The 27,927-nt window shown below is 53.6% G+C and overlaps 1 protein-coding gene across 1 annotated transcript in view; it reads left to right on the top strand.

Annotated features, from left to right (window-relative positions):
• Positions 1–27,927, top strand: part of VAC14 (VAC14 component of PIKFYVE complex) — a gene marked incomplete at its 5' end in the record, with an annotated part of 94,673 nt that overhangs the window by 1,750 nt on the left and 64,996 nt on the right. The window contains 11 exons of the mRNA XM_079723708.1: positions 7,203–7,353; positions 7,660–7,827; positions 8,870–8,932; positions 9,462–9,569; positions 10,123–10,232; positions 10,516–10,622; positions 11,619–11,753; positions 12,221–12,373; positions 18,439–18,502; positions 26,072–26,216; positions 26,443–26,508. Coding sequence (XP_079579834.1) covers positions 7,203–7,353; positions 7,660–7,827; positions 8,870–8,932; positions 9,462–9,569; positions 10,123–10,232; positions 10,516–10,622; positions 11,619–11,753; positions 12,221–12,373; positions 18,439–18,502; positions 26,072–26,216; positions 26,443–26,508 — 1,270 coding nt within the window. The remainder of the gene's footprint in view (positions 1–7,202; positions 7,354–7,659; positions 7,828–8,869; positions 8,933–9,461; positions 9,570–10,122; positions 10,233–10,515; positions 10,623–11,618; positions 11,754–12,220; positions 12,374–18,438; positions 18,503–26,071; positions 26,217–26,442; positions 26,509–27,927) is intronic.

Raw genomic sequence — 27,927 nt, 5'->3', positions numbered from 1 at the left:
AGCAAAGCAGATGGAGGAGACGTTTACCTGCCAGATTCTCTTTGGGAAATCGCTGCCTGAATATGTTGCCTGATTACAGCGTGTTACATAGAGAACTGGGATGGTTCTTTGGACTTGTCAGGAAAAAAATGGCAGCCCGAAGTCCAGGCTGAAATTTTTACAGCACAGGAATAAACACAACTCTGGATTATCTTTCTGTCCTTCTTGGAGCCAGGAGCAAAGCAGGTTCTCAGTCAGCAGTTAATGAATGAATATGATCTTGTGAGGTGTGTATAACATCACAGTTTGATTCTGATTTTGCACTAATACTGTTACATGAGCATATGCAGTGCAGAACACATTATGTGCATTATTTTATTTAATTCTCTAAAAATAGTACAAAGCCACAGCCAAGACTGTCTCCTCTGAAGACATAGGAATGTGTGTGCAATGGCTGAAACCTCTGCCACCTCCTGGCCGGGCCATTTGGACATCAACAAATGAAATGAGATAGGCTAAATGAAATAATGCATGTAAAGTGCCTGGCACCCAGTAAGCATCCAACAGGTGGGAGCTTTGATGTTTGAAGAGGGGATAATGTAACGTGGTAGATTTCAGACCTGGTGTCAGAAAAATCTAGGTTTGATTTCTGCACCTACCATCCATAAGTTGTGTGACCTTGTATGTTTCATAACATGTCTGAGCCTCATTTCCCCCCATCTGTAACATGGGTATTATAGTACCTAGCTCCGTGGCTTATTTTAAGGTTTAAATGAGATAACACGTGTAAAGCATCCGCCACATTACCCAGCATGTAGCAAGTGCTCAGCAAGTGGTTACTTCTTTCCTGCCTTAATGGTAGAAAACCACCCCTAGACCTTCATTTCAACATCTCAGGTATGTACCTCATCTGTATGTACACGCGTGTGTGGTGGAGGAATGCTTCAGAGATATCTAACACTAGACAGTGGTGAAAAGGCATGCAGAAAGCTGCACTTCAGTTGGGGCCTGAGTTGTGCACGAGGGAAGTACCCTCTGTAATTGGGTGTGTGCACTTTGCAGCTGACGTGCTTTAAGAAGATGGGCGGGAGGATCTGGTGTACAGTTGAGGGGGCCTGGGCTTTGTAGGTGCCAAGGTTCAGATCCTCTGTGACCTCAAGAAAGGGACATGGTTTCCCTGAGGCTCTGCTTCAAATTTAAATGATGAGATGATAATAACTACAGAAGGAGGTTGCTGTGAGGAATAACCACCCCCTGGAATACTTAAGAGTGTGTTCGTGGGAAGTGGTCAGCTCCCCAGTCCTCATGCAGCCTATGGTTGTCCCCGAGCTGCGTTACAGAGGCTGAGGGGCCCAGTGCGGGGCTGTGGTTTTGTTGCTGAGATGAGGCCCCAGGTTCTCCTTGGGTGAAAGACAGTTCCAAATGCGTCCTGGCCTGTCTGTGGCTCCTTCTCAGTCAGGGACAAGGTAGTCGGTGTGGCACTTGTGAAGTTGAGAGCAGTGTAGAGAGCTTGGAGCTGGCCAGCACTGGGCATTGTGCCTCCTGGGGAATGGGTGTTCCTGCCATCCTGCGACACCTCTGACTAGTTGAGAATGGAGGCTCTGAGCAATCTCTAGAGGATACTTCGTCAGCCAGAGTTTTTAGAGGAATGAAGCAAATCTCTTCTCTGGGACATAGAATAGCGATGCATGTGACCCTAATGTCAGCAAAGGTCACTGGGACTTGTGATCATAAGTTTCTGGGCCAAATATTAACTTCAGAACTAGTTGAGATCCCCCAGCTGTGGCTCACAACGTGGAGATGGAAGAGGAGACGGGGTGTTCTTTTGAAGAGACACTAGCCTGGAACTGGGGGCGCCCGGATTTCAAACTTCACTTCCTCTGCTTCCCTTTGTAGTTGCTTTTTCTCTCTGCCTGTGCCCTGTGGAGAGACCAGGTCCTGCTGACGGGGGCTATTTGGGGCACCCCCAAGGGGTTGGTTCACCCCTAGGCAAACGCATGTCAAGTCATATCCTGGCATCGGCATCTGTCCCCAGCCACGCCCTGGGGACCTGGTCCTTCTCAGTGTGCGTTTTGAGATCCTGGTAGTGATGCCCTTTGTCCCTCCTAACTTGAATTATAAACTAGGGGTTAGGCCCGTCCAAGTACAATTCTGATTTACCCAACAGGTTAGATGTAGATGAGCAGGCCACCCCTTGTCACCAGTACGGCAGCGTGGGGCTTTGCCCGTGTTTCCCTACAGCTTGCCCTGCGGCCCCGCCCACCGGCACAGATGGGTCCCTGGGCAGATGCTTACTGATTCCTCACTTACTGTGTGGGGAGCTCTAGACGCGGGAAGAGGGCTGGCGCTCAAGAGGCAGAGAATCGTGGCACCAGTCTATCCTCAGGGACTCTGGCCTGGAGCTGTGGAGCTAGAAACATGAAACACGTGAGAAAGAACCCGTGACACTCGATGGTGCAGTGCTGGGCACAGACTGCAGGGTCGCCGAGTCCTTCAGCGTGCAGAGGAGGAGTGGTCCTTCCTGGGATGGTCGGGAAAAGCAGGGGGTTGGATGTGAACTGGACTTTGAAGGCTGGCTAGGATGTGGACGGGAGCGGGAGCTTCCCCATGGAGTGGAATGGACAGGAAGTGTCCAAGGAGCAGCATAGCAGGGCCCAGTAAGAAGCCCTTACTGGAGAGGAAAGTTGTGCTGGGCAGCTGAGCAGTGAGACTGCAGGGGTCAGCCGGCCCTGTCTTGATCACCCTGACTGTCAGGTAGAGAGCGTGGGCTCGGTTCGTGGGACAGGTCTTCCTGCTGTGGCCCCAGGGGTGACCCACAGGGCCAGGCCCAGTGCTCTAAGAACTGATGGTTTTGGTGAGAACATGTTCTCAGGGTTCCCCTCCACAGGCAACCACCGTTGGTCATTGTCTCGCTCTCCTGGACACTGATAATATTCTTCCTCCAAGAGCAGATAGAGACTTGGGGTTCCAGGCCCTCGGGAACTGAAAGGGCCATTGTATTAGTCGTGGCCTGGGGTGCCCTGAGTTGCGTCCTGGTAAGATTCGGGGTGGGGGGACCTTGCAGCTGGTGTAGAGCGAACGGGAATGTCGGGGGGTTCTGAACACAGATATACCCCTTGCCCACCTCCTCCCCCTTCAGGAGACCCTGTCACACTTGTCCGCTGTCACCCGACGTTAGTGCCCCATTCCTCGTGCTCTCCCACCGTTTGGTCTCTGTCAGCCTTTGCAGTCCTCAGAGTTCCCTAAACGCTGTTCAAATCCTACCACCCACCACTGCAGATCACTCGTACCTTCCGTGGCTGCTCACGGCCACTTCCTTTGCCAAGCACGTGAGTGGGCACAGCCTCTCTGGCCCTGTCACCCACGTCTGCTCCACCTGTGTGCTTTGTGCTGCCAATCCAAGGGCCTCTGTCCTTCCTCCGAGCCTTGGTTCATGCTGTTCCCTCTGTCTGGGCTTCCTCACCCTGAATGAACACCTACTGATCCTTCAGAACCCCTTGCAAAAGCTGACCCTCATGAAGCCACACCTAACTCCCTCCCCACGAAAGCTGCCGGTTGTGCTCTTTCTCGCCTGACCCCTCCTTACCTTGCACTGTCCTCACCAGATTTTTTTTCTCTGTTTTGCATGAAAGTCCTTGAGGCCTCTCTTGTTTCCCCTCCACGGGATTCTGGCAGAGAGCCCCTCAGGGGCAGGGAATGCGTCCCCTTTGCCGACTCTCAAGTGGGGAGGTGGGGAGGAGGGCCCTTTCCGGTGGCTCAGGGACCGTTTGTGACCTGAAACAAGGAGACAGGCGAGGAGGTGGTTCCAGGGCGGGCTGTGCTGCTAGCAGGGCTGGGTCTTCTTTGCTGCCCTGCTGGAGCCTCATGAATGTCATTACTCCCACTCTCAGGGCTGCTCTAACACGGACGGAGCAGAAACACACACGGCCTGGCTTCCCCAGGGGCATTGCAGTCAGAGTCCCCGGGCTGCCTGTCTGGGCAGGAGGGGAGGCACAGCTGCTTTCAGCGGCTTTGGTGATCCCCACATCCTGGACTCCTCAAGAACAAGGGGACACAAGATCTAGGTCTCTGTGGAATTTAGGAAACAGGCGTGGAAAACTCAAGCTAGAAAAAAGTCACTCTAGGTTTCTCAGACTGTATCACCAATTCTGTGGGCAGTGTGAAATGTCAAATCCAGTCTCTTAGGATGATAAAAAAAAGTTTGCTGCTGCATTGGCCGGGAATCGAACCCGGGCCTCCCGCGTGGCAGGCGAGAATTCTACCACTGAACCACCAATGCTCCAGCTGTGAGCAGCTGTGTGAGCACCTCCCTTTAACCCCAGTCCCCTTGTCTGTACGTTGATTCACAGAATGGAAGGCCACATCAGCACAGCTGCAACGGCAGAAGCTTAGGCTCCAGAGCAGGAGAGGCAGGAGGAGGCTGTGTGTGTCTGTGTGTGTGTGCGCGCGCGCGTGCATGAGAAGTTGATTTGCCTTCAGACGTCAGGACAGGAAGTAGAGCTCAAGTCGTTCCTTCTCAGTAGCAAAAAGCCCACTGAGACTCTGGGGACTTCCTCCTCTCTGAAGTGTGGGTCCTTCCGTCCCACATTCACGTGGTGTGTTGAGCTGTTTTACAGCTCACAGGCTTCAGCACAGCTTCCTGCTGGAGACGGGCCAAGGCTGAGGGCGTGCAGCAGGAGTCCCCTTACGGGGTGAAGGGTCCCACAGCCAGTGGTGCCTCTGTGGAGAAGCCAGCTGCTGTTCATGCTCACGAAGCAAGGAAGTGTGCTCAGAGGTTCGCAGCACCCTTGGCTGCTGCAGGCTGGGCGTGATTGAGGAGCTGGATCCTGCAGCAGGATGTCTGGGGGAGCTTGCCAGGAAGAGCCCAAAAAGCAGCACTGCATTGGCCGGGAATCGAACCCGGGCCTCCCGCGTGGCAGGCGAGAATTCTACCACTGAACCACCAATGCTCTGGCTGTTCTCTGGCACACCTGCAGGGCTTTTCTCAAGAGGCTGTGTCTGTCGTAATAGTCAGAGCGCTCTGAAACATCACTGGGCCTCGTCTGGCTGGTTTGTCCTGTTTGAGAAAACAACGGGTTTGTGTAGAGCCATCCTTGCTGCGCTTTATTACACTGCTAAGGGAGGGGGCACTTATGGAACTAGCTTCCCCCCCCCAGGCCCTTGGTTCATCCACAGCCCTCAGCCCCCTGGGGTGGGCTTGGTGGAATCACACCCTATAAAGATCAAAGCAAGAGGCCCCTCACAGACCATCTGCGCAGCCCCTTCCTGGAATCCCTGTTTCTGCTCCCACATCCGCCAGCTCAGGAGTCAGGCCTGTTTGATTCACCTGTGGCCACAGTCCCAGGCACAGAATAGATAGATGCCCCCTACGACTTGCGGGATTGAATCTTTATCAAGCCCTGTAATCCCCATTGAACAGCCTTTTTACAGGAGTGGTCACAGCCTCACAGGACAGCACATTTATTTAAACAGCACTAATTACTAGCAGGTTCCTGACACTGAGCTGGAACCACACAAACTAATTAATACCTTTTGGACTTGACTGTCCTTAAAATTCTTTGAGCCGCTTGAGACCCCCATTTATGCCGTCGGTGAGCCGTGTACCTGCTGTGATGGGCACAGAGCAGTTAGGCAATGAGTCCAGGCAGCTACTCTGACAAGTCTGTGATCTCTAGGCCTCCCTCGTCACACCTTCAGCTGCTACTCGGGTCCTAGTCCCTCCCAGCTGATGATGGGACCGTCTCCCCCTTCCCATCCATCTCAGGGCTTCTTAAAACACCCTTTCACCATCTCTTCAAAACCCGTAAACAGCTTCCCCGTTACCCATGACGTGAGATCCCTTCTCCTGAACCTGAGCTGCCAGGCCAGCTCATCCCAGTTGATTTCCTCCTGTTCTCTGGACCCCAGGCACATTTGGCTATTTTTCTCTCCTTGCCTTTGCCCACACATTTCCTCCTGCCCGGAACACCTGCTTCCTTCTCTCAGGGTCCCTGCCTCCTCCGAGGCCCAGCTCGGTTCCCACTCCTGGGAGGATGTCCCTGACCCCCAGGCCGCAGCTCCCCAGTGGTTGTCTGGGCCCCTCACGCCACCATTTGCCCACATGAGGCTTCTCACCGCAGAGACGCTGTGAGCCTCCGCAGGGCAGAGTGTCTTCACGTCCACTGGGCTCTGAAAGGAGACCCTGGTGCCTGACGGAGCTGGGCCTCCCTGTGCTCGCCCCCACTCGGGTGGGGCCTGCCTTGGGGGCATCCCCCCAGGGTGAGCACAGGCGCTGCCTCCCTCAGACCCTCTCCCTGCTAGCATCAGCCCCCAGGTGGGCACCTTGCAGGCGTCTCTACCCTTCCTGCCCTCTCCCCTCTCCCCGCTGCTTCCCACTGCCTCAGCCGTATTTCAGGTCCCCTTCCTGACCCTGATAGCTGCGGTGTTCTCCCTTGGAGATGTTTCAGTCTCCCTCTGTCAAACCAGGCCACCCCCACCCGGGGCAGCCTCTCTGGTCAAAACGTAGACATAAATATGTCACCCCCTTGCTGGAAACCTTTCACCGGCGCGACTGTCCCCAGCCACCCCTTCCCCACACCGGACTCCTCACCCTCCCTAAATACACCGTGTCTTCTCGGGGCCCCACCTGTAGCCAGGCTCTTCCCTGTGCCTGAGGTTCCCTGCCTTCCTTTCTTTACTGGAAAAGGCCTGTTAATGGTACTAAGATCTGGCTCAGATGGCGCTTCCCCGTCAGCCCAGGGAGACTTACCTGCGGTGTTCTTGTTTCTGTGGTGTTGCTTGTGTCATGTTGCTACACATACTTGTTTGTTTGTGGATCCCTAGAAACAATGACACAGACACAGAGGACCACTTGGGTGTATGAACTGCTTGCAACACTGAGCAAGTACTGAATGAAGATGGTGGATCACTACAGTTTTGGGGCCCCAGCAGGACATTCACTTGCATTCTCTCAGATTCCCAGAAGTGAGATTGCTCACTGTTCTTCATTCTGTCATAGACAAAGGGAAACGGAGACCCAGAAAAGGGAAAGGATTGTGACCCAGCCAACGCCTCCCAGTCAGCAGCAGAACTGGGAAAGCCCTGCCCTGAGATGCCTGACTCCCAATTCCTCTTTCTAAACAGGTCATCTCCCTCCCTCACCCCAGCCCCGGGCCCCAGAGCCGGCAGCAGCAGGAGCAGCCTGATCCCGCTGGTCCTGCAGCCCCTCTCTGCTCCCTCTCCAGGCTGGTTCGGGAGTTCGTGGCCCAGAACAACACCGTGCAGATCAAACATGTGATCCAGACGCTGTCTCAGGAGTTTGCCCTGTCCCAGCACCCGCACAGCCGGAAAGGGGGCCTCATCGGCCTGGCCGCCTGCTCCATCGCGCTGGGCAAGGTGAGCCCTTCTCCTGGAGGGACGTACAGACCAGCCAGGGCCTTGACCCTGACCCCCGAGCCCCAGCAGGGTGTTGCAGACTTGTGATTTCTTTATTGCCATCCTCTCCACATCTCAGACCACAAGGCTGGCTCTGCGGCCTTGCACCCTGGGTCCTGGGCGTGGCCCCTATCCCAAGAGGCTGACTGGCAAAGGGTCTTTTAGCCCAGCCCTCACTCGAGGGCCTGAGTGCCTCCAAGGGAGCCGAGGGCTGGGTCCCCGAGGTCTGACCCTTTCTGAGCTGCTTCTGCTCCTGCCCCATCGCAGGACTCGGGGCTCTACCTGAAGGAGTTGATTGAGCCGGTGCTGACCTGCTTCAATGATGCTGACAGCAGGCTGCGCTACTACGCGTGTGAGGCCCTCTACAACATCGTCAAGGTGGCCCGAGGCGCTGTGCTGCCCCACTTCAACGTGCTCTTTGACGGGCTGAGTAAGGTGACCGCTCCTCGCTCGACTGGGCTGAGCTTACCCGACACACCTGACTTGACCTTTCGGGACCTTGAGTGCTGGCCTCCCTTTTCCCAGATGCAATGGGAGCAGATAAGCACATGCTGCCAGGGGTGCTTGTTGTCTGTTCAATCTAATGATACGTTTTTTAGATGGGCTTGTAAATATTTATGTTTGTTTTTCCCCCACACTTCTATTAATTTATCTTTAGTGCATTTTACAAAAGCATCAGTCCACCACAAATTGGAGGGGAAAAAAAACAGTCATTTGAGAGCACTGACCTCCCTTATAGAAGGTGAAGGTGGTGATTCCGTAGTACAGACTATATTTCCCCTTCAAGGAGAGCGTAGCCCATAAGCTCTAGAAAAAGCTCTGCTTAGAAAGGCTTTGGGTTCCCTGATAGCTCATCAGCACCTCTCTCAACGTCATGGAGTTCTCCTCCCTGAAATCGTTTCTAGAGGATCAGCCTCACAGCTGATCCGTCCCCTCCTCCAGGAGTGGAGAGAGGACCCAGCATTGTAAGATTGGAAAGCCCTGAGGAAGGCCAACGGGAAGCAACCACCTGACTGGTGGCAGCAGGTCCCGGCGGTCCCTGAGCAGAACGGGGGTCTGCCACATGTCGGCGGCATTGCCAAGTTCCGCTTTACCCCCTTACCTCCCCTGCCTGTCTTCCATCTGTGCATTGAAAGAGGTGCCCGGGCTTCCCTGGTGGCGCAGTGGTTGAGAGTCCACCTGCCGATGCAGGGGACACGGGTTCGTGCCCCGGTCTGGGAAGATCCCACATGCCACGGAGCGGCTGGGCCCGTGAGCCATGGCCACTGAGCCTGCGCGTCTGGAGCCTGTGCTCCGCAATGGGAGAGGCCACAACAGTGAGAGGCCCGTGTACCGGAAAAAAAAAAAAAAAAGAAAAAAAGAAAGAGGTGCCCATGCAATGTTCAGGCTGCCCCAAGGCCTTTGCCGTTGGACTTCAGTGGATTCCTTGTCTTATATATTGACAGTGACCCTCTCTCCACCTCTATCTCTCTCATAGTTGGCTGCTGACCCAGACCCCAACGTGAAGAGCGGCTCTGAGCTCCTAGACCGCCTCTTAAAGGTACTTGTACTTGGTCCCCACTCTTATTTTTAGCATTTGTTTCCTCCATCTGTCTGTACAGCTTAAAAATTCTATCATTGGGATGCTCTTCGTAATTAAAAAAAATTTTTTTTCATTTACATACAGTTAATGGAATAGTATACAGCTCTATGATGAGAGTATAGAGTTATGTCTACAGCGGGATCAAAATACAGAACCATTCTGTCACCTTCATGCTGACCCCACCCCACCCCCAGTGACAGGGGCAGTTTATGCTCAGCTCACCAGGGCATTCGATCCAGACCACAGAGATGCAGGGTTTTGCCTTTTGATTAGTTCTCTCGACCTTGATTCCTGCTTTCAGTGCATCCTTTTTGCTGGTCCTTTGGCCTGTGTGAGGAGGGATGCTCCGGGGGCCTCTCCTGCCTGACTCAGGCTCCGTCATCTTCCTCTGTGTCCACCTGACCCCTGGAGCCAGCCCGGGCCAGGGATTCAGCCAGGTCAGGCAGCCCCGCCCCCAGCAGGCAGCTCTCATGCCTTTGACCCACAGGACATCGTGACGGAGAGCAACAAGTTCGACCTGGTGGGCTTCATCCCCTTGTTGCGGGAGAGGATTTATTCCAACAACCAGTACGCCCGGCAGTTCATCATCTCCTGGGTAAGGTCTGGCCCTGCAACACTCCTTCTCCAGCCGTAAGGAGCCTCTAGTTGAGTGAGGTCTGCTCTCTGGCTCACCTGGGCACTTCCTGTGGCTGTGGGGATGCCTCATTGTTATCCCTCTAGGAGCCAGTGACACCAGATAATCCGAACACACATTTATTCAGCTCTGCCCCCAAAGCCCATCACGTTTGCCTCTGAAGAGGATGTGGTTCCTTCCTTGTCTCCGGAAACACCCAGATTTACCTTTGAAGCCAGCTGTGCTCCTCCAGCTGTCACACCTCTTCTAGCCTTGCCCACCTTTCCCATGGGTTCCCTCCCGCACCCCCCGCCCCGCCCCCGGGCATCTGAACTGCCCTGGGGTTAAATTGCCGTTCCCCTGCCCATTGAACAGAAACAACAGCTACTAGCACCGCTCCCCCCATGGGACACCCGCAGTGCCGTGAAAAGTGCCTCAGCAGGGCCCCTTCTCGCTGGCCAGTCCAGAGGATGGGCGAGGAGATGCAGGTTCTCTGGCTGGTGACTTTCCCTGATGGTTTCCTCCCGTGGGGCAGATCCTGGTTCTGGAGTCCGTGCCAGACATTAACCTGCTGGATTATTTGCCGGAGATCCTGGATGGACTCTTCCAGATCCTGGGCGACAACGGCAAAGAGATTCGGAAAATGTGAGTGGAGATGGGGAGGGGCGGGCGGCTGCAGGGGCCCCTCGGCGCGTACGCGTACCCCACACCCAACAGACCGGCGGCGGCGGAGAACACGAAATTCACCGTCCTCTTCCTGGCTCGTGTGCTTCCTGCTTTGAGGAGCTAGGAGATCATCCACCCCCAGCCTCTGAAAAATGTCCATCTGACAAGTGTGTCCCACAGAGCACAGCAGAAATGGCACTGGTGGAGGCTCCTCTGGCTCTGGCTGCATGAGCTGTCTCCTTTCTCCTTTGCTCATTGGTAGGTGTGAGGTGGTCCTTGGAGAATTCTTGAAGGAAATTAAAAAGAACCCCTCCAGTGTTAAGTTTGCTGAGATGGCCAACATCCTGGTGATCCACTGCCAGACCACGGGTGAGTGTGTAAAGGCCCCAAGGCCGCCACCACCTCCTCAGAAGCACCTTTCTGTCTCCCCATCTCAGAGAGAGTCCTCGTGGGAGTGTGAATCAGTGTGACAGTGGGTCCTGGAGCGGTGGGTCCTTGTTGGAAAGATTCTGATTCTGTCAACATGGAGGCCCTTTCGCTTGGTCTGCCCTAGAGGGGAGTCAGATCTGGAGGCCTTCTTGCTGGCCGGCTTGGCATTAGCACTGTGAATTGAAATGCTTGGAGATTGGGGTCGTGTATCTCTTTACTTCTACTGAGTATCAGACCACCACAAAATGCGGTTACTTCACATAGCAGTCCCTTGCTATTGTCCTGAGTCTTTGGGTCAGCTGGGTGGCCCTGCTCCCCTGGGCCCGGCTCGGCTGGGCTCAATCATGTGCCTACAGTCAACTGGAGGGTGGCTGAGGTGTCCCTCATGGTCAGTGGTGTCACTCATGTCTGGCTGTTGCCAGCTGTCACCTGTGGCAACAGGAACAGTCGTTCCAGGTGTCTCATCATCCAGTGGGCTAGCCCAGCTGCATTCATGTGGCATCAGTGGATTCCGAGAGACATGATAGACGTGAGCAAGGCCTCTAAGGCCTAGGCTTGAACCAGGCACACCATCATTTCTACCACCTTCTCTTGGACAAAATAGCAGGGCCAGCCCAGATACCAGGACGGGGGAAGTAAACTCCAGCTCTTGATGAGAGAAGCCACAGAACCCCATTACAGGGGAGTGGACACAGGAGGGATAGAGAATTGTGGTTACTCTTACAATCTGCCGCAGGATTGTAACTCCATGTCACCCTGGTACCTGTGTGTTCCTTTGGAAGGAAAAAGCAAGGGCGAGAGTATTGGTGAGGCTCGAAGCTGTGCCAGCCCTCGGGTGCTCTCCAGTTCTCCAGTCCCATCTGTGGGCATGGTCAGTGGGAGGGGCACTCTGGCTGCTCATGCTGACCCCCTGGAACCCGCCAATTCCCCTTCCAGACGACCTGATCCAGCTGACAGCCATGTGCTGGATGCGGGAGTTCATCCAGCTGGCCGGCCGGGTGATGCTGCCCTACTCTTCTGGGATCCTGACCGCTGTCTTGCCCTGCCTGGCCTACGATGACCGCAAGAAGAGTATCCTTCACTCTGGAGAGAGGAAACAAGAGCAGCCCCAAAGGGGGCCATAAAGTTGCAGGACCCTGGAGTGGGGGATGGGGGCTCCCTTAGGATCCGTCATACCTCCACATTTCCCCAGGCATCAAAGCAGCAAGAGGTGGAGCTAAACGTGGACAGGGAGAGCCAGGGCAGGACTAGGGACGTGGTGCTAATGCCGCCGTCCCCAAAGCTCACCTGGTTACTTACAGATCTGGAGAGCCTCTCGCAGGTCCCGAGGTGCCAAGTCTCTGAGCTCACACTGCCCCGCGTTGGGTGGAAGAAATCCTGTTGATGAGAGGTCCACCAGGAAGGGCCCCTGTGAGGAGACGTAGGAGCGTCTTGCGGGGACCCCAGCGTGGCAGGGAGAACAGGGACTCCGGTCAGCCTACCTGTCTGCCCACTAACATACCCCTGGATCAGGCTGCTCCCTACATCAGTGGACTCAGGCATCAAGGAGGTGGCCAACGTGTGCAACCAGAGCCTCATGAAGCTGGTCACCCCCGAGGACGACGAGCCCGACGAGCCCAAGCCAGTGGTTCAGAAGCAGGCAGAGCCCAACCCTGATGACTCCTTGGCAAAGCAGGAGGGAACAGCCAGTGGTAAGTGGTCTCTGCCTCCTGCCCCTCACCTCCCAGGGAGGGCCACGGGGACCCAGAGGTTGTAGAACCTGACCTGGGGCCTCACTCAGCCAGCCAGGGCTGCTTTCCATAGCTTAACTCCTAATTCTAATAACAGCCCAGTGAGGTGGGAACTGCTGTTATCGTCATTCTACAGATGGGCGCAGGGAAGATAAGTACCAGCACCATGATCTGGCAGTCTGGCAGCTTTGAACCCTGGCAGTCTGCCTCCAGAACCCATAGCTCTTAACCCTTTCTGCCTCAAAGAGCATTAATGCTTTCTTTACTCTTTTTCTGGGTTCAGCTATAGTCGATGTAGAAAGGTTTGGAGCATGGCAGGAGTACCGTCTGCAGGGTTCACTTGAGTCTGGGCGATAGACATCCAGTGACTCGGAAGCTGGCTGCCTTTCCTGTGCCAGTCATTCTCAGGGTGGGAGGGTTAAGGAAGCTCCAGCTGTGGTTTATTTGGTCCTTGGGAATTCTGCTCTCCTTCAAACTCCTTTAACATTAATGTCTTGTTTATCCTTAACATGAAGAAAACCACTTTTATGCCGATTGGAGTCTGGAGTTTGACTCTCCAAATGTTTTCTAGAACTCTAGACTTTTCTAATTTCTTGGGCCTCTGTCGTCACTGAGAGGTCACCAGTCAGCTCTGGAGTGATGTTCTCCTTTCCAGAATCAGCCAAAGAGTAAATTGATGCAGAAACTACTCCGATCTTTAAGGCTAACAGACTGAGGCCTGGAACCTGCCCCCCAGAAGCCAAAAGAATTTCTAAAGCCTTTTCCTCTGTTGCCTTTCATCGGAGCAGAATGTCAGGCACGTGTGCCCCATGGGCCTCCTCCCATGGATTTGGCCGGCAGAGTGGAGCAGCATTTCATGCTGGACCATCTGAGGTGTCAGGTTACAGCCGTGGCAGTGCCACTGTGAACCAGAGCAGCAAAACAGCTGCGGGCAGAGCAGCATTCAGCTGAAGCATTGGTGGTTCAGTGGTAGAATTCTCGCCTGCCACGCGGGAGGCCCGGGTTCGATTCCCGGCCAATGCAGCTCACGTAACCTTTTATTTGGACAGTTTTCCTAAGCATTCCTAAAAACAGCTCCAGGCTCAGGAGAATCTTTTCCTAAATTAGGATACATTCAGGCAGCTTGCTTTCAGGTTTTACTGCCTCATAAACAGCACTTCACCAGATGCAGAGCTCACGTTATAGTAGTTGCCAGAGATGGCCGCAGCTAACTCTGGGGCTCCACTCCAGACGCGCTCAGCTTGTAACCACCACTTTACGAAGGTACCAGCCATCCAAGAGAGTCAGGATTTAGTTCCTCAGTCCACGGGTTCATCCAGCCCTCCCACTTACTCTCACTCTCACTCTGCCCCACTCTTCTAGCCTGGCAAAGGCAGGACCCTCCTGTCTGGTTTCCCTCCTCTAGTGCCCCTGTCCCCGACTCAGCCTGCGTCGTGTGTCCCACAGCACACCGCGTTCTCCACTGCACACCTCCGGGCAAGCCCCACAGTGAGGCCCGTCAGCCAGGCCCTCTGCATGTGAGCACACGCACACACACGCTTGCACATGCACGTGCTTCTCCCTCTCCCCTCACCAAGAGGCTTCAGGCAGGGCAGGCCCTTGTTCGTGTCACACTGCTCCCAGCCCCCTCCACTTGCTCTGGCTCCCCCTTTGCCCTGCCGCTTGGGGGGTCCACAGTGCAGTGTCCTTTCTCCGATTCTGAGTTCCTAGGCGCTTGATGCATCCTCCCAGTTCCCCTCCATGACGTTCCCTGATTGTCTCAGGTGTCACAAACTGGAGTCCACAGTCAGAACTGCCCGCCTGTGCATCCTGGCCCTGCTGACTTCATATCTGTTGCCCTTGGACAAGCCACTTGGCCTTTCTATGCCTCGGATTCCTTATTCATTGAATAGGGCAACAGTGATAACACGGAACCTATGTGTGGTTGTGAGTTTCGGAGATTTTTGCATGTAAAGCTCTTAGCACATGGCATAGGCCACACGCTCCCAATAACAGGTGCTTTAGTGTCAAGTTGTTTTAATGTCTGTTTATAATGAGACCCACTACTTAGCAAGGTTGCCAGGGGCAGGGCTTTTGCTCCCTTGTCTTTTTTTTTTTCCCCTTGTCTTTTATCATCAGCTTTGCCCAGGTGGTAATGGGCCCCTGATGGGTCCTAAGTGAGGGATCGGAGAGGGTCAGGGGTGGAAGTTCTTGTGGTGAGTGAGGACCAGATCTATAAATACGGTTTCCAGTGGAAGACTGGTGACCTCCATGGGTGAGCATGAAATGGAATCCACCCATTTGCAGAGCTTTGATGGGACTGCGTGTATCAGCACCCTCTTTGGACACTGCAGATGTAAGTGAATCAGACCCAGGACCTGCCTGCAAGGAGTTCAGGGACAGATCCTCAGATGAGTGATCATGTGACAGCGGATGTGGTCACAGAGGACTGGGGGCACCAGGCCGGGCTTCGTGGAGGTTATTTGAACTGGATCTTTTCTTTCTCCTTCGCTTCCACTCTCCCCTAACCCCACCCTCATTTTTAACTCTGGTTATAAGAGAAATACACATTCCCTGGAGAGATTTTGGAAAAAAACAGACGTTACTACTGGAAGAAGGTGGAGAGTAAATACATTAAATACATTGTCTGGTAGATACATTTGGCAGTGTGTATCATAACATTTCAGAATTTATCCTTAGGAAATAAATAGGAATGTGGGTCAGGTTTTTCATCTTAACAAATGTTAAGCTCCTTTACTGTCCTAACAAGCCTCTGGTGCAGGCAGTGGCGTTAGCACATTATACAGGTGAGGAAATGGGGGCAAAGGCAAGTGACCTGCCAAAGGTCACACAGTGGGTGAGTAGGAAAGTTAGGCTCAGACCCAAGCCCAGGGGCTCCTGAGTCTGGGAACTGATACAGAAGGGCAACCAAAGATGCTCAGCTTGCCTGGGTATCCCAGAATTGCAGAGTAAAACAGTGTCTCATTTTTACTCATCAACTTGGCAAACACTTTAAAGATTACTACTATCCCAGTGTGAGGCTTTGGGTGGGTGGGGGGATGACTGCTCAGGAGAACATTCCTAAAGGGCAGCTTGGTGACAGCTAATAAAGCAGCAGGTGCCTGACCCTCCCCCGCAGCAGCCCCCTCTGATGGATCCTGGAGAAGTGCCCACACCCACGCGGAAGGAAGCACAGGTGAGATTTAAGAGTGAAAATTAGGAAACAGTTGAAGCTAATTTGAAGCCGGTTTCTGACATCCTATCATTTCATCTATAAATGCGTGTGTTTCCAAAAGGCAGGAGAGAGGGAGCCCACCAGCGGCAGGGAGCCCCAACTGCTGCTCCCAGCTGGCCCGCCCAGGCTACCCCGTGTGTCCTCCTCACCTTTCCCCAGGCCTCTTCCGGTGGGCGGCGGGCGGCTCAGCAGGCCCAGCTGGCGCCCACAGCTCCTCCTGCCCCCTCTGGGCTGTGCCCTGTCCCGCAGAGGGCCTCTAGGACCAGAGAGGACAGGCGGCAGCTTGGAGCTTTTCTGTTCAGCGTGGAACTCCAGGCCCCCTTTACTGGGGGACTTCAGACATCCATAGTCTACAACTGGAGTGGCGCAGCTTGAAGACACAGTAGGAAGTGAAAAAAACAAGTCACAGAAGATAGACTCTGATCCCATTTATGTTTACAAAACAAAAAGTAAGACTGGGAAAAGATGAGAGGGACCCTTGCCTAACCAGTAAATTAGTGAGTTACCTGCCCATAAAGTACGATTGAAGGTTAAAGAGAGAAGGTGGGGATTTCCCTGGTGCCACAGTGGTTAAGAATCCGCTTGCCAACACAGGGGACACGGGTTCGAGCCCTCGTCAAGGAAGATCCCACATGCCACAGAGCAACTAAGCCTGTGTGCCACAACTACTGAACCTGCGCTCTAGAGCCCGTGAGCCACAACTACTGAGCCTGCGTGCCACAACTACTGAAGCCCGCACGCCTAGAGCCTGTGCTCTGCAACAAGAGAAGCCACTGCAGTGAGAAGCCCACGCACCGCAACGAAGAGTAGCCCCCGTTCGCCACAACTAGAGAAAGCCCACGCGCAGCAACAAAGACCCAACGCAGCCAAATAAATAAATAAATAAATGGGGGGGGGGGCTTTGCCTTGTTTTGTTAGGAATTTTTAGCGTAAGACTATGTGTTAGTTGTATAATTTAAAACTTTTAGGAGGCCAGGGCTGTTACCATTTGAAAAACAATATAAATAATGATAGTTTTAATGTGTAACCCACAGAATAAAATAAATATGTATGGGTCAATGATGATATAAATGAATGAATGGATGGATGGATGGATAGATAGGTAAATGACGGAGAAGGAACAGCTCTTCTATATAGAAGAATTCCAGTTAATGTCGTAGGAAAGAGGAATATAGAAAATCACCATTAGTCAAACTCCATAGTACTAAAGGTAGGCAACATCCACTGATGGATGATAAAAACAGTGGGGGAAAGTATGAGGGGAAAAACCTGGATATTTGTCTCGTCTTAAGTATCTTCCCCAAGATATTTATTCATTACAAAAAGAAAAATAGTCACTTTACAGGGGAGAAACCTGGTAGGCACTACCATAAATTGGGTGATGGGGTTAATGTCACCAGTAAAGAGAAAGATAGACATCATGTACCCCTGATTTGATGTACTGAGAAGGCACATCACTTCAGAAGCATTTTTCCAAAAATGCATAGCCTTAGCCTAGTCATGAGAAAACATGAGACCGGCCCAAATGGAGAGATCTTCTACAGAGTAACTGACCAAGGGTTTCAAAAGCATGTTCACGAAAGATATGGAAAGACTGAGGACCTGTCACAGATTGGAGGGGACCAAGGAGACAGGAGGACTAAATGCAATGTGGGGTTCCGGATTCGATCCTGGAACCAAGGACACGAGTGGTGAAATTGGATTAAGTCTGTAGTCCAGTTCGTAATACTGTATCAGTGCTACTTTCCTGTTGGATCATTGAGCTATGAGTGTGTACAGTACTAATACTAGGGGCAGCTAGATGAAGAATATCGAGAATTCTGTACTATTTTTGCAACTTTTCTGTAAATCTATAATTATCTTAAAAGGTTTTTTTTTTTTTAATTTAAGAAAATGGCCATCACACCCTTGTCTCCTCTAGTCCTCAGCAACCTCTAATCTACTTTCTGTCTATATAGATCTGCCTATTTTAGACATTTCATATAAATGGGATCAAAACATGTGATCCTTTGTGACTGCTTTCTTTCATTTAGCATAATGTTTTCAAGGTTCATCCACGTAGCATGATCAGTACTTCCTTTTTATTGCCAAATAATTGTCCATTGTAGGGCTCCAACACATTTTGTGTATCCATTCATTTGATAGACATTTGGATTGTTTCCACTTTATGGCTGTTGTGAATAGTGCTGCTATGAACATGGTGTACAAGTTTTTGATGTGGACGTAAGTTTTCATTTCTCTAGGAGTGGACTGGCTGGGCCATATGGTAACTAACTGTTTGGAGCCTTTTGAGGAGCTGCCAGACTGTTTTCCAAAGCAGCTGCACCATTTCACATTCCCACCAGCAGTGTACAAGGGTTCCAGCTTCTCCACATCCTCACTCTCACTTGCTACTAATATCTGTCTTTTTTATTTAAGCCACCTGGTGGGTGTGAAATGGTATCTCATTGGGCTTTTGATGTACATTTCCCTGATGGCTTATGATGTTGAGTGTTCCAGAAGTCACTTTTAACATCCATGGTCCTTGAACCAGCAACACCTTCTGAGATTTCCCAGATATGTCCAGCCCTGGAGACCCCCTCCTTGTGAGATCACTGTGCCTAAAAACCTACAAGCATGGGTACTGTCCAAAAGCTTTGGGGAATGAGTAGGCATTGGGTCTTCAGGGCTCCAGACTTAACATCCCTTCCAAGAGCCAGAATCAAGGTGCGGGGGACTAGAGGGTCTGTGTGTCCTTGTGACAGGGGTCTTGTTCATTCTGAAGACTCCAACAGCCTTTATCATGATGCCTTGTTCCTCTTTCTTTCCCCAGGAGGGCCCGATGGTTCTTGTGACTCCAGCTTCAGTAGCGGCATCAGTGTCTTCACTCCAGCCAGGTAAGTGGTTTGTTCTGGCCAGAGCTGTTTGTGGAAAGTGAGCAGGTTCGATCTTCCCTGGGTGCAGGAGACTGCAGCAAAGCCCGGAGGCTTTGCTTGGGGCCGCTACTTGTGGGCACAGGAAGTGCCTGATGAGGGAGTCCGAAGGATATTAAGAAAGCGCACCCAACCCGGTTCTGATGGACACATGGCCTCTTGGGAGGGATTAGAAGCTGTTTGAGGTGAGTTAATACAAGTTGTAAGAGTGTAGCTAATGCATGATGACCACAGGGAGACGCTTGCAGATGCCTTTGCCCAACCCCTTTCGCTTGTCCAGGGTAACACGAGGCTGATGAGACTGACCAGGGGAATGCCATTCAAGGAGAGTCCAGAGCACAGGCAGGGAGGGTGCATAGGCTGGGATGCAAGAGCTGTCCTTTCCCAGGCGCCCAGGTCGGCTGTAATGGTGCAGCCTTCCACATGGGGGCAGTGCAGGCTGTAATGGTGCAGCGACGTAATCCTCTTCCTTGCCAGCCCCCGCCATACTCTGCAGGATGATGACATTCCCCTGGGAGGGAATCATCACCATTCTGTCCCTGTCTGCGTCCCCTGGACTTGCCCCATGTCACTTTTTCCTTGGGAAGGATTGGCTGTGGGGCTGGAAGAGATGGAGGTTCTCCTATAAGGGGTTTCTTCCCTCTGAATTCAACATTGAATGTGGACGGGAACGGGTCACTCATGAAGAGAAAATACACACTCAACCCCAAGAGACTCTCTTCTCCTCAGACGTTTAGGATGTTTTCTCCTTTTATATCATTTTTTTATTCTTATCTCTAAGGACCTTGTGGGTGTTTTCAAAGTGAGTACTGATTATAAATGTGGACTGTTCCTAAGACCTCTCCCACATTGTTCAAGCAAGCCAATAAACACTGTTCATTTATTTGTTTTTAGCTAGTCATCACACACATCCAGAGCCTGTGTTCAGCCCTGCAGGTTCCAAGATAAAGATACGGCCCCTGAATGTGGTCCCTGATCTTGAGGTTCTCCAGTGGGGAGGCAGAGAAGTAAGCAGGAAGTTACCGGAAAGGGTAGTGATGGTTTTGCTGGGGGCTCAGACAGTGTTGGGGGCAAGCGTTGGCGCCCCAGCTGAGGCTCGCTGGAACACTGGCTGACAACCATGAACGCTCGGGGAGGGCTTCCGGGGCCCGGCTATGCCCAACGCTTTGTGTTGCGTCGTTAGGTTTTGCTGCTGTTTAAATCCCGTGGGGTCAGTAGTAGTGTTGTCTCCACTTCAGGGCTGAGGAGAGACAGGAGGTCGGGGCTGTTGTGTGGAGAATGGACTTAGGAGGGACTCGGGTGGGTGCAGACCGGTCAGGGGGCCACCGCCACGTCCCGGTCAGACGCGATAGAGGCTCAGACTGAAGAGGCGGCAGAGTACGGAGGAAGTTGATAGATTTGACATCTGTTCTGACGGTAGAATTGACAGGATTTGCCGAGGGATGAGATGGCGTGAGAGGAGGAAAATGAGGGAGAGAAGAACTTCTAGATTTGGGGCTTGAGCCAGATCGGGACATCCTGGTATCATTTCCCAAGCAGGGGCGGAAGGAGGATCGGGTGTGTGAGCGGGCCCATCGAGAGCTGGGTTCAAGGCGGCTCTGAGCATCCCCCAGGAGCGGTGAAGGAAGCAGGTTTGGATATTGGATTCCAGAACTCGGGGGAGAGGTCTGGATGGAGGTGCAGGGGGACTGGCCTGGCCTGTAGAGGAATCGCTTTCGTTCTGAAGGCCCTGGGAGTGAGGGAGGCAGACCTGTGGTTTAGAAGCCCCTCTGGCAGCGCCAGGGAGGACCGGTGAGGGAGGGGGCCAACGCTGGCCACAGAAGGGCCCGTTGCAGACTTGTCCCTAATCTAGGCCACAGGGAGGGGATGGTCATGCTCCTTGGGGGTTGGGGAGGTCCGGGAGGAGCAGAGACCAGAGACCAGACATAACCGACCGCCCTGTGCAGCAGGCACGACCCCGCTGCCTCACTTGGGAGGTGGTGGTCCGATCGCCTGAAGGAGGCCTTGGTTCCTGTGCTGCAGCCGGGAACCACCCGGCTGGAACCAGTGCCTTGATTTATACCCGTCGTTCAGCAGCAAACACCAGTCCTATCTTTGAAATTAAAAACCCAAATGAGAACAAATTATCTAGTGCTTTGTTTCCCTCGAACGGAGGTTTCCTCGCGGCAGCTCCCGATCTGAGTCACTAGCTATGCCAGAGTGGAGGGCGGCCTTCAGAGTCGTGGAACCTGAGCCCGGCCCCCCACCCACTGGAGACGGCAGCTGAGGACAGGAGGGTGGGGTGCCTACTTCCGCCAGTTGGTGCTGCCAGAGGGGGACTGAGCTTGGGCAAGATGGCATCTTCCAGGGACACCGAGAAACATAACCCACCCTGTGGTTTTCCAGATGCGCCGCTCGTCCAGGGCACTGCCCGCGGGTGCCACTTTTACTAAGTTCAGGCCAGCCTAGGGCAGCGGCCCAATTGGGGTCCCCTTCCGTGGCAGAGACGCATCCCCCGCTGGCAGAACACTGTCAGCGAGGTGACACTCAATCGAGGTGACACTCGAAGCCAATCCTTGCACCCCAGACTTTTTTTTTTTTTGATCTTTAAATCCTCACTTGGACCTAAACACAGGGAGAGTAACTGACAACCCAAGAGCATAAGCCTCTTCTCCCTCCTCATGTCCCCTCTGTCCCAAGATGCTGGGAAAGCCCCATGCGGCCCCGGGTGAACAGTAGCCACAGGGGAGAGCCATCTGAATGAGCAGGGGCTACGAGGTCATTGTAGTGAGGAAGCGCTCCAGGTCCCGGAGGCTGGGTTCCTCCACCCTCCAGGAGCATGAGAAATGCATACGGAGCTGGAAACCGGACTCCGTGGGAAGGCAGGGGAAGAGGGCTGGAGGCAGCGTGCTTGCAGCTGCGGGAAGGGTTAAGGAAGAGTAGTGTACACCTCTTTCTCTCCGTCCCTCCCCTTCCTTCTCGCCCTCTCTCCCTGTCTAATGCTGCTCTGTGCACCAGGCACGTTCTTCATCACCGTGAATCCTCTGAGCCGTGGAATCCCACTGCCTGAGCGCACATCCTGACCTCACCATGCCTGGCGGTGTGGCCCTGGGCAAGCAGCTTAACCTCTCCCTGCCTCCGTTTCCTCATCTGTAAACTGGGTGTGATGATCTGCTCACCCCATAGTGGTATGGAGCTTAAATGAGTTAAAGCATGTAAAGAGCACAGAATTGTGCCTAGCCCACAGAAAGCACTTTACACACTTCAGCTACAATTATTATTACAAGAACCTTGTCATTATCCCCATTTTACAAGTGAGGATACGGGCGCAGAGAGGTTAACTTCTTGCCCAAAGTTGTTCAGCTAGCTAGTGACCAGCTTGGAATTCAGGCTAGTAGGTCTGTCTGACCCCCAGGCCCACGCATTTGAGCTTCATTAGTCAGAGTTGGAGAGTTGCAGGAGCTTTGCATGTTGGCCTGTGACCTGATACAGGAGCCCCGGACAGGCGTTGCCATGGGCACAAGCTTCTATTCTGAAGCCCTGGGCCTCGCTGAGGACCAGTGTCATCGGGGACATTTAGTACAGGTCTTCTGGTATAGCTGGCTGCATAAGGCAAGCAGAAAGATCTAGAAATCAGTGCTTCCCAACTTACAGCACCTGCTGATTGAAAGAATTAGTAAAGATCTTTTATAAAAAACAACTTTGAATTCAGCAACAGTTCTCTGTTAGATTTACCTTTGTTCTAATTTGATTAGAGCTGTAACATATGAGTGCCATCAAGGGTTAGACATTACAGAAATAAAGTGCTGCTTCCCAGAGAGAAGTGCTGGATTTTATCACGATGTATTATAAGTATCAGAAGCCATATTCAATAAATCAATATTTTAATAGCCACAGTAGCGCCATTCATTTAGAAGTCATAGTACATATACTTGTAAGACCTTCATTATGAGATGCTTTATGAGAAAGTGCTCTGTGAAAATGGAGTTTTGGAGACACCTTGAAATAACTCAAAAGCCCTCAAGAGTGACTAGTCTAGACATTTTGGAACCGGTGCAGAAATGTGTTTTAAACTGTGAGTGAGCTCCGTTCTGTTCTTTCTGGGTAAGGTAAGCCAGGGCGGAGGGAGTGCACCTCCGGCTCCAGCCCAGCAACTCAGGAGCTGAGCACAGGGTACAGCGTGCCCGCTCTAGGAGGGGCCCAGGTTCCAGAGTCCTGGCTTCCCACCGAGCACACACGGAGCCCAGCACACAGCAGCCGACCCACCCGGCGTAGCAGCTGAGAGCTGTCCCCTCAGAGGCGGGCAGGATCATCTACCCTTCCTTTCCCTGGTTCCCTGGGCTGTGCCTGCTTCCCATGGCCTTCACCTCCAGCCAGCCAAGGGAAGTGGGAGCCAGGGAGAGCGTCTCCAGCTGAGGGAGTGAGTTCTCCATGCCTCATGGCCTCGGACATGTCCCATACTGTCTCATTTGTGCATCAAAGGACTTTGACCATCTGTGCATCTGTGCATGGTTTACGTGAACCATGGGGCCTCTTTTGGCCATGAAGTTCTTGGTTGTTTGAAGCTGACCCCTGCCTTACCATCAGTCCAAAGGTACCCGTGACTGGGGAGGGCTGCTGTGGGGAAAGTCGGAGACTGTTAGCACACACAGTGCTGCCGGTTTACACACCGGCTCCATGAAATCCTTCCTTTGCTATTTGGCCCCAGCAGAGCGCCACCTGAGGGAGATGCCATAACGGGCATCGATTTCTGCCCTCAGTAGAGATGCTTAGCTGGCCAGGAGCATCTCGGGACCACTGTGAGTTAAGGAGACCGGCTGGCCGAGCAGCTGTCTATGCTTGGCATCTTGGGATCCTATTTGGGATCCTATTTGGGCCACTTGGATTTGGAGCGCCCCCCCCAACAAAGATCAGCACCAGGCTTCCCCAGTGTCCTCTCTCACACGGAAATGATGCTGCCGTGGACTCTCTTGAGTGCGGCCCATTAGGAGCCAGTGCCATGTGGTGGGTGAGGCCACTCTGGACTCGGATGCTCGCATTCAAATTGCCAGTTCCGCCACTTCCCAGCTGTGTAACGTGGAGAGGTTACTTAATGTCTCTGTGCTCTGATTCCCTCGTCTCCAGAATGGGAACAACACTGCTGCTGGCATAGGGCCCTTGAGGGAAGTAAATGCGGCTGTGCAGGTACAGAGCTCAGCATGATGCCTGGCCCAGAGTATTTATCCAGAACATGAGTAATCATCGTTTTGAGTACCATCGCCGTCATCACTGTTATCAGAGCCGTGTGTCATCTTGTCTCCCCTACCCCAGCAAGGTTCATACACCCCACTGGGCCTGAACTGCAGGGTGGCTGGGGGAGCTGGGTTTGGCACTGCCTTCCTCCCCACCAGCCGGACACAGCTGTGCTAGATCAGTGCAGCCCTGCGTCCCCCAGGCCTCCCTCCTGAGGGCTGTTTCAGCTAAGAATGTGGCAGCGACCTGCCAGACATGGGACACTCATGGCACCCTGGGCCCCATGTGGCAGCTCCTGCTTTGGAAAGGGACTCACTGCAGACCTTGGGTTCACGGGGTCAGGAAAGAGCAGGCAGGGAAGGGGCTTCCGTTCATTCCCCACTGCTTTCCGAGCTCGCTTTGTTAAGGCCTTGGGCTGCAGGGAGGCATCTGAAGTGTCTCCAGCCATGGGTTCCTGCCCACCCGAGGAGAAGAGCTTATAGAGCACCCCAGAAGGAGCCCAGGAGGAGGCCAGTGCTGTGGGGAAAAGAGGAACTTGGAGATCAGACAGTCAATCCTGGCCATCGGAGGAGGGAGAGGAGTGTCTAGGAAATTGTCAGAGAAGAAAAGAAAATGCTTGGGAAGCCCTGGGATGGCCTGCCAGCATGTGCTGCCCAGTGTGCGCACCGTGGTCCGTCTGAGCTGAGGGTGCTGAGGGCAGGAAAGACACGCTGGGTTTAAAAGACTCCGGACATAAAAAGAATATAATGTGCTTTATTACTAATCTATATATTGATATTTATATTGATTCTGTGTTGAAGTGACATTTGGGGTATATTGGGTTAATTACAATATATCATTAAAATGAATTTCACCTGTTTTCTTTCTACTTTTTAATATAAAACCAAAAAACATAAAATTCTATATGTGACTCGCATTATGTTTCTGTTGGACGGTGAGTGTGAGAGAGATTAAGAGATTGTCCGGGAGGCTGCATTTGCCACCCTGGACTTGTCTGTCTGTGGGGGAGTTTCCCCATCTGTCTTAGGCTACCAAAGAACCCAGATGCTTGAATATCCTCAGAAGACCCCAGAAGAACTTCCAGACATACGGCTCTTGGGGAGATCTCAGTGGCATCCCCAGGCAGAGGCTCAGGTCTGCTGGGCCGTGTCACTCACACGCCCAGCCCCTCTAACCACCAGAGGATAGAAGTGCCCACTTGCACCCCCGAAACGAGCACCATGGGGAATCATCAAACTATATTAACCAGCAGTTCCGTTTAGCACTTAACAGAGCTAAGATCATGCCCTTTAGGAATTCACTTCAAATGAGCTTCAGGGAGTCTGCAGGCGAATTGGGAAAGCACAGGCATTGAGATCCTGATGCAAATGAATAATTGAGCAGCCTGGAAATACCATGAAAGGCCGTTTTGTACAGGCAAGCGATAGTGTCCTGCGTTACAGGGGAAAGGAGCCCCTCCCTGACGTCTGTCCTTGCCGTCCCCATCCCTGACAACCCTGGCCAATGCCTGGACACTGTGCTTTGGGCAGAGGGCTAAGTGTCAGTGTCCCAGCAGCACCCAACCTTCCCGGGGCTGCTTGGCGGGACTTTTCTCTGCCTGGAGACCAGCAAGGTTCTGGGCCAGGGAAGCGGGGAGCCTGTGCCCCACTGGAGCAAAGGCATTCTGAACAAGCTCCATTCTGTAGGCTGAGGCTGTGTCACCTCTTCCCCGACTCAAACAAGAATGTTACAGCTTCACAGGCAACTCTCAAGTACTCCCAACCAGGCCAAACGTGGTGCTGAGTGCCCTGGAGTGTGACGAGGTGAAGAGCCACGATCCCTGTCCTCAAGGGAGAAGTGTTCTTTGGGTGCCTGGTGAAGGACCTGTTGGATTTAAAGGGTGTTACCGGGGCCATCCCCTGGACTCTCTGGACGTGGTGGTTTTCTTTTATCAACAAAGGGTCTGGACGTAATGCCCTGAGGGCGCTAAACAGTCTTTCAACCATGAGGTCTGCTAGGGCAGAGCTCGTTGATATAAGAGAGGTTTTCTCTGGTACAAGCCTGCTAGTGCTGGAAAGAGAAAAGGGGGAAGCGGGTGGCCGCCCAGCAGAATGACTTTCCTCCCCAGACGTGGTTGTCGGAGCTCCTCCCTTGGAGAGGGAGGAGAGGAGCGGAGGGAGAGGCGCCCTCTGAGCGCTTTGCGCGGTGCGTGCCCTCTGCCACTGCCCCGGGACAGCGGGCCGAGCGTGCGTTTCTCAGTGTGCGGGGCCAGGGTGCGTCTGCAGCTCTAGGGGAGGGGGCCTGATGGGCTTCAACCTGGCTCCTTCCTGGTCTCACCCACAGCACTGAGAGGGCCCCGGTCACCCTCCACCTCGACGGGATTGTGCAGGTGCTGAACTGCCACCTCAGCGACATGGCCATCGGGATGATGACCAGGATCGCTGTCCTCAAGTGGCTCTACCACCTCTACATCAAGACCCCCCGGAAGGTGAGCCCCCGGGCCCCTCAGCCCTCCAAGCCAGAGGCCTGCTTCTGGGTGGTTTTTGAGGGCCTGCCCGTGCTTGGTAGGATTTTGGTCGTTGCAGTTCTGGAGAAACCCTGACCAGGAGAGAAGTGGCAGATGCCTGAGGAGCCCTCGGTGTCTTGAGGGGGGGTTGGGAGGTGTTCCCTGCAGTGGGGGAGCTCACGTGGGTCCCTGCTTCTCTGCTCTGCAGATGTTCCGGCACACAGACAGCCTCTTCCCTACCCTACTTCAGACGTTATCAGATGAATCCGACGAGGTAGGTCACCAGTGCCCCTTCTGTGCCCCGGCTGCCAGTCTCTCCTTTTGATGGGATTGTGTAGCCGAGGGGTGCTCATTTTGTTGTTGTTGTTCTCGTAAATCAACACCCCTAAAACCACCCTATTCCTCCTACCTGGTGAGGTGCATCCATTAAGGGAAAAGCTGTTTACTGCCCTCAGCTTTGGGAATAAGGACGCTTTCTTTGTGGGCCCTTCTGAAGAGCACGCTGCGTCAGGGCCTTGGCAAGGAAACTGCTCCGGCGGGGAGCTCCTTGTCCCTGGAAGGCCATGGAGAGTGGTGATGGGGAGCCCAAGGGTGAGGTCCAGCCCGCCTAGCTGCCCAAACTTGGGCAAGTCACTGCCCGGCTCCGCACCTCAGTTTCCTTCTCTGTCCGGCAGGGTAGTAACAGCACACGGGGTTGTGAGAACGAAATGACCCACGAAAAATGCCAGGTGCTGTGCTGGGCACCCGCTAAGCACCCAGGGAGCGTGAGTTGTGATTCATTTCAGCTGGACTCCATTTTGACCTCTAGTTTGAAATCGGACCCTGAAGCTTTGCGTTTGTTGGGGTCACCGAAAGTTGAAGGGGGAGGCTGGCCCCGTCCCAGGCAGCAGGAGAAACCCCAAGTGGGGCAGGGGGAGCAGGACCCGGCATCCGGCCATGTGGGGGAGGGGCTCCTCCAGCCGCACGCCTCTCCCCACGCCATTCCCGGCAGCGTTCTGTTCCGTGGACTTCCTCACCAGGACTCCCCTGCTTCCCAGCCAAGGGGCAGGATTTGTAGTTGGGTGTTGCCATTTCCCGGGGTAGCATCCCTTCCCTCCGCCAGTAGCAGCTCCAGGCTGTGTGTTGGCCGCTGGCGGCCCGCGCCTTGACCCGCCCCTCTCCTCCCCTCTTCTTCCCTCCTCGGGGCTCCGGGCAGCTGTGGGCTCCGTGAGGCAGCAGGCTCGCGCGCACCTGCAGACCTCCCAGCTGCCCAACGGCAACGAAGAGCAGACGGGCTGGAGCGGCGGGAGAGAGAGGGAGAGGGACGTGGCTCATGACTTCCCGTGGCAGGAGGCACCTCGCTCCTTCCCGGGCTGGTACCAGGCTTGTGTGGAGCCCAGGGCAGCTGTCCTGCAGCCTGACTTTGCTTCCCTGAACCTGAGCTGAAGAGAGATGCAGACAGGCAGGTGTCCACCTCTAGGTCCTCTCAGGGACTCTGCACTTCCAGAAAACCCAAAGCAGGTGGTCTGGGAGGCTGCCCGTGTCCCCTCCTGCCTGTCCACCACACACACGCGTGTGCACACACACGCCACCCCCCTTCCCCCACCACCGCTTCAGTGTGAGGCCCAGGTGGACGTGGCCCAGTTCTGCCTGAGTTAGGACTGACTCACTGCACAGTCACGGCCCTCATTTCAATACAAAAAGGGAGAGAATA

The sequence above is a fragment of the Hyperoodon ampullatus genome (genome assembly GCF_949752795.1).
Source record: "Hyperoodon ampullatus genome assembly, chromosome: 18".
In the NCBI taxonomy this organism is placed as follows: Eukaryota; Metazoa; Chordata; class Mammalia; order Artiodactyla; family Ziphiidae; genus Hyperoodon; species Hyperoodon ampullatus.
Note: the sequence above shows the minus strand (reverse complement) of the source record. Positions and strands in the feature narration are given on the sequence as shown.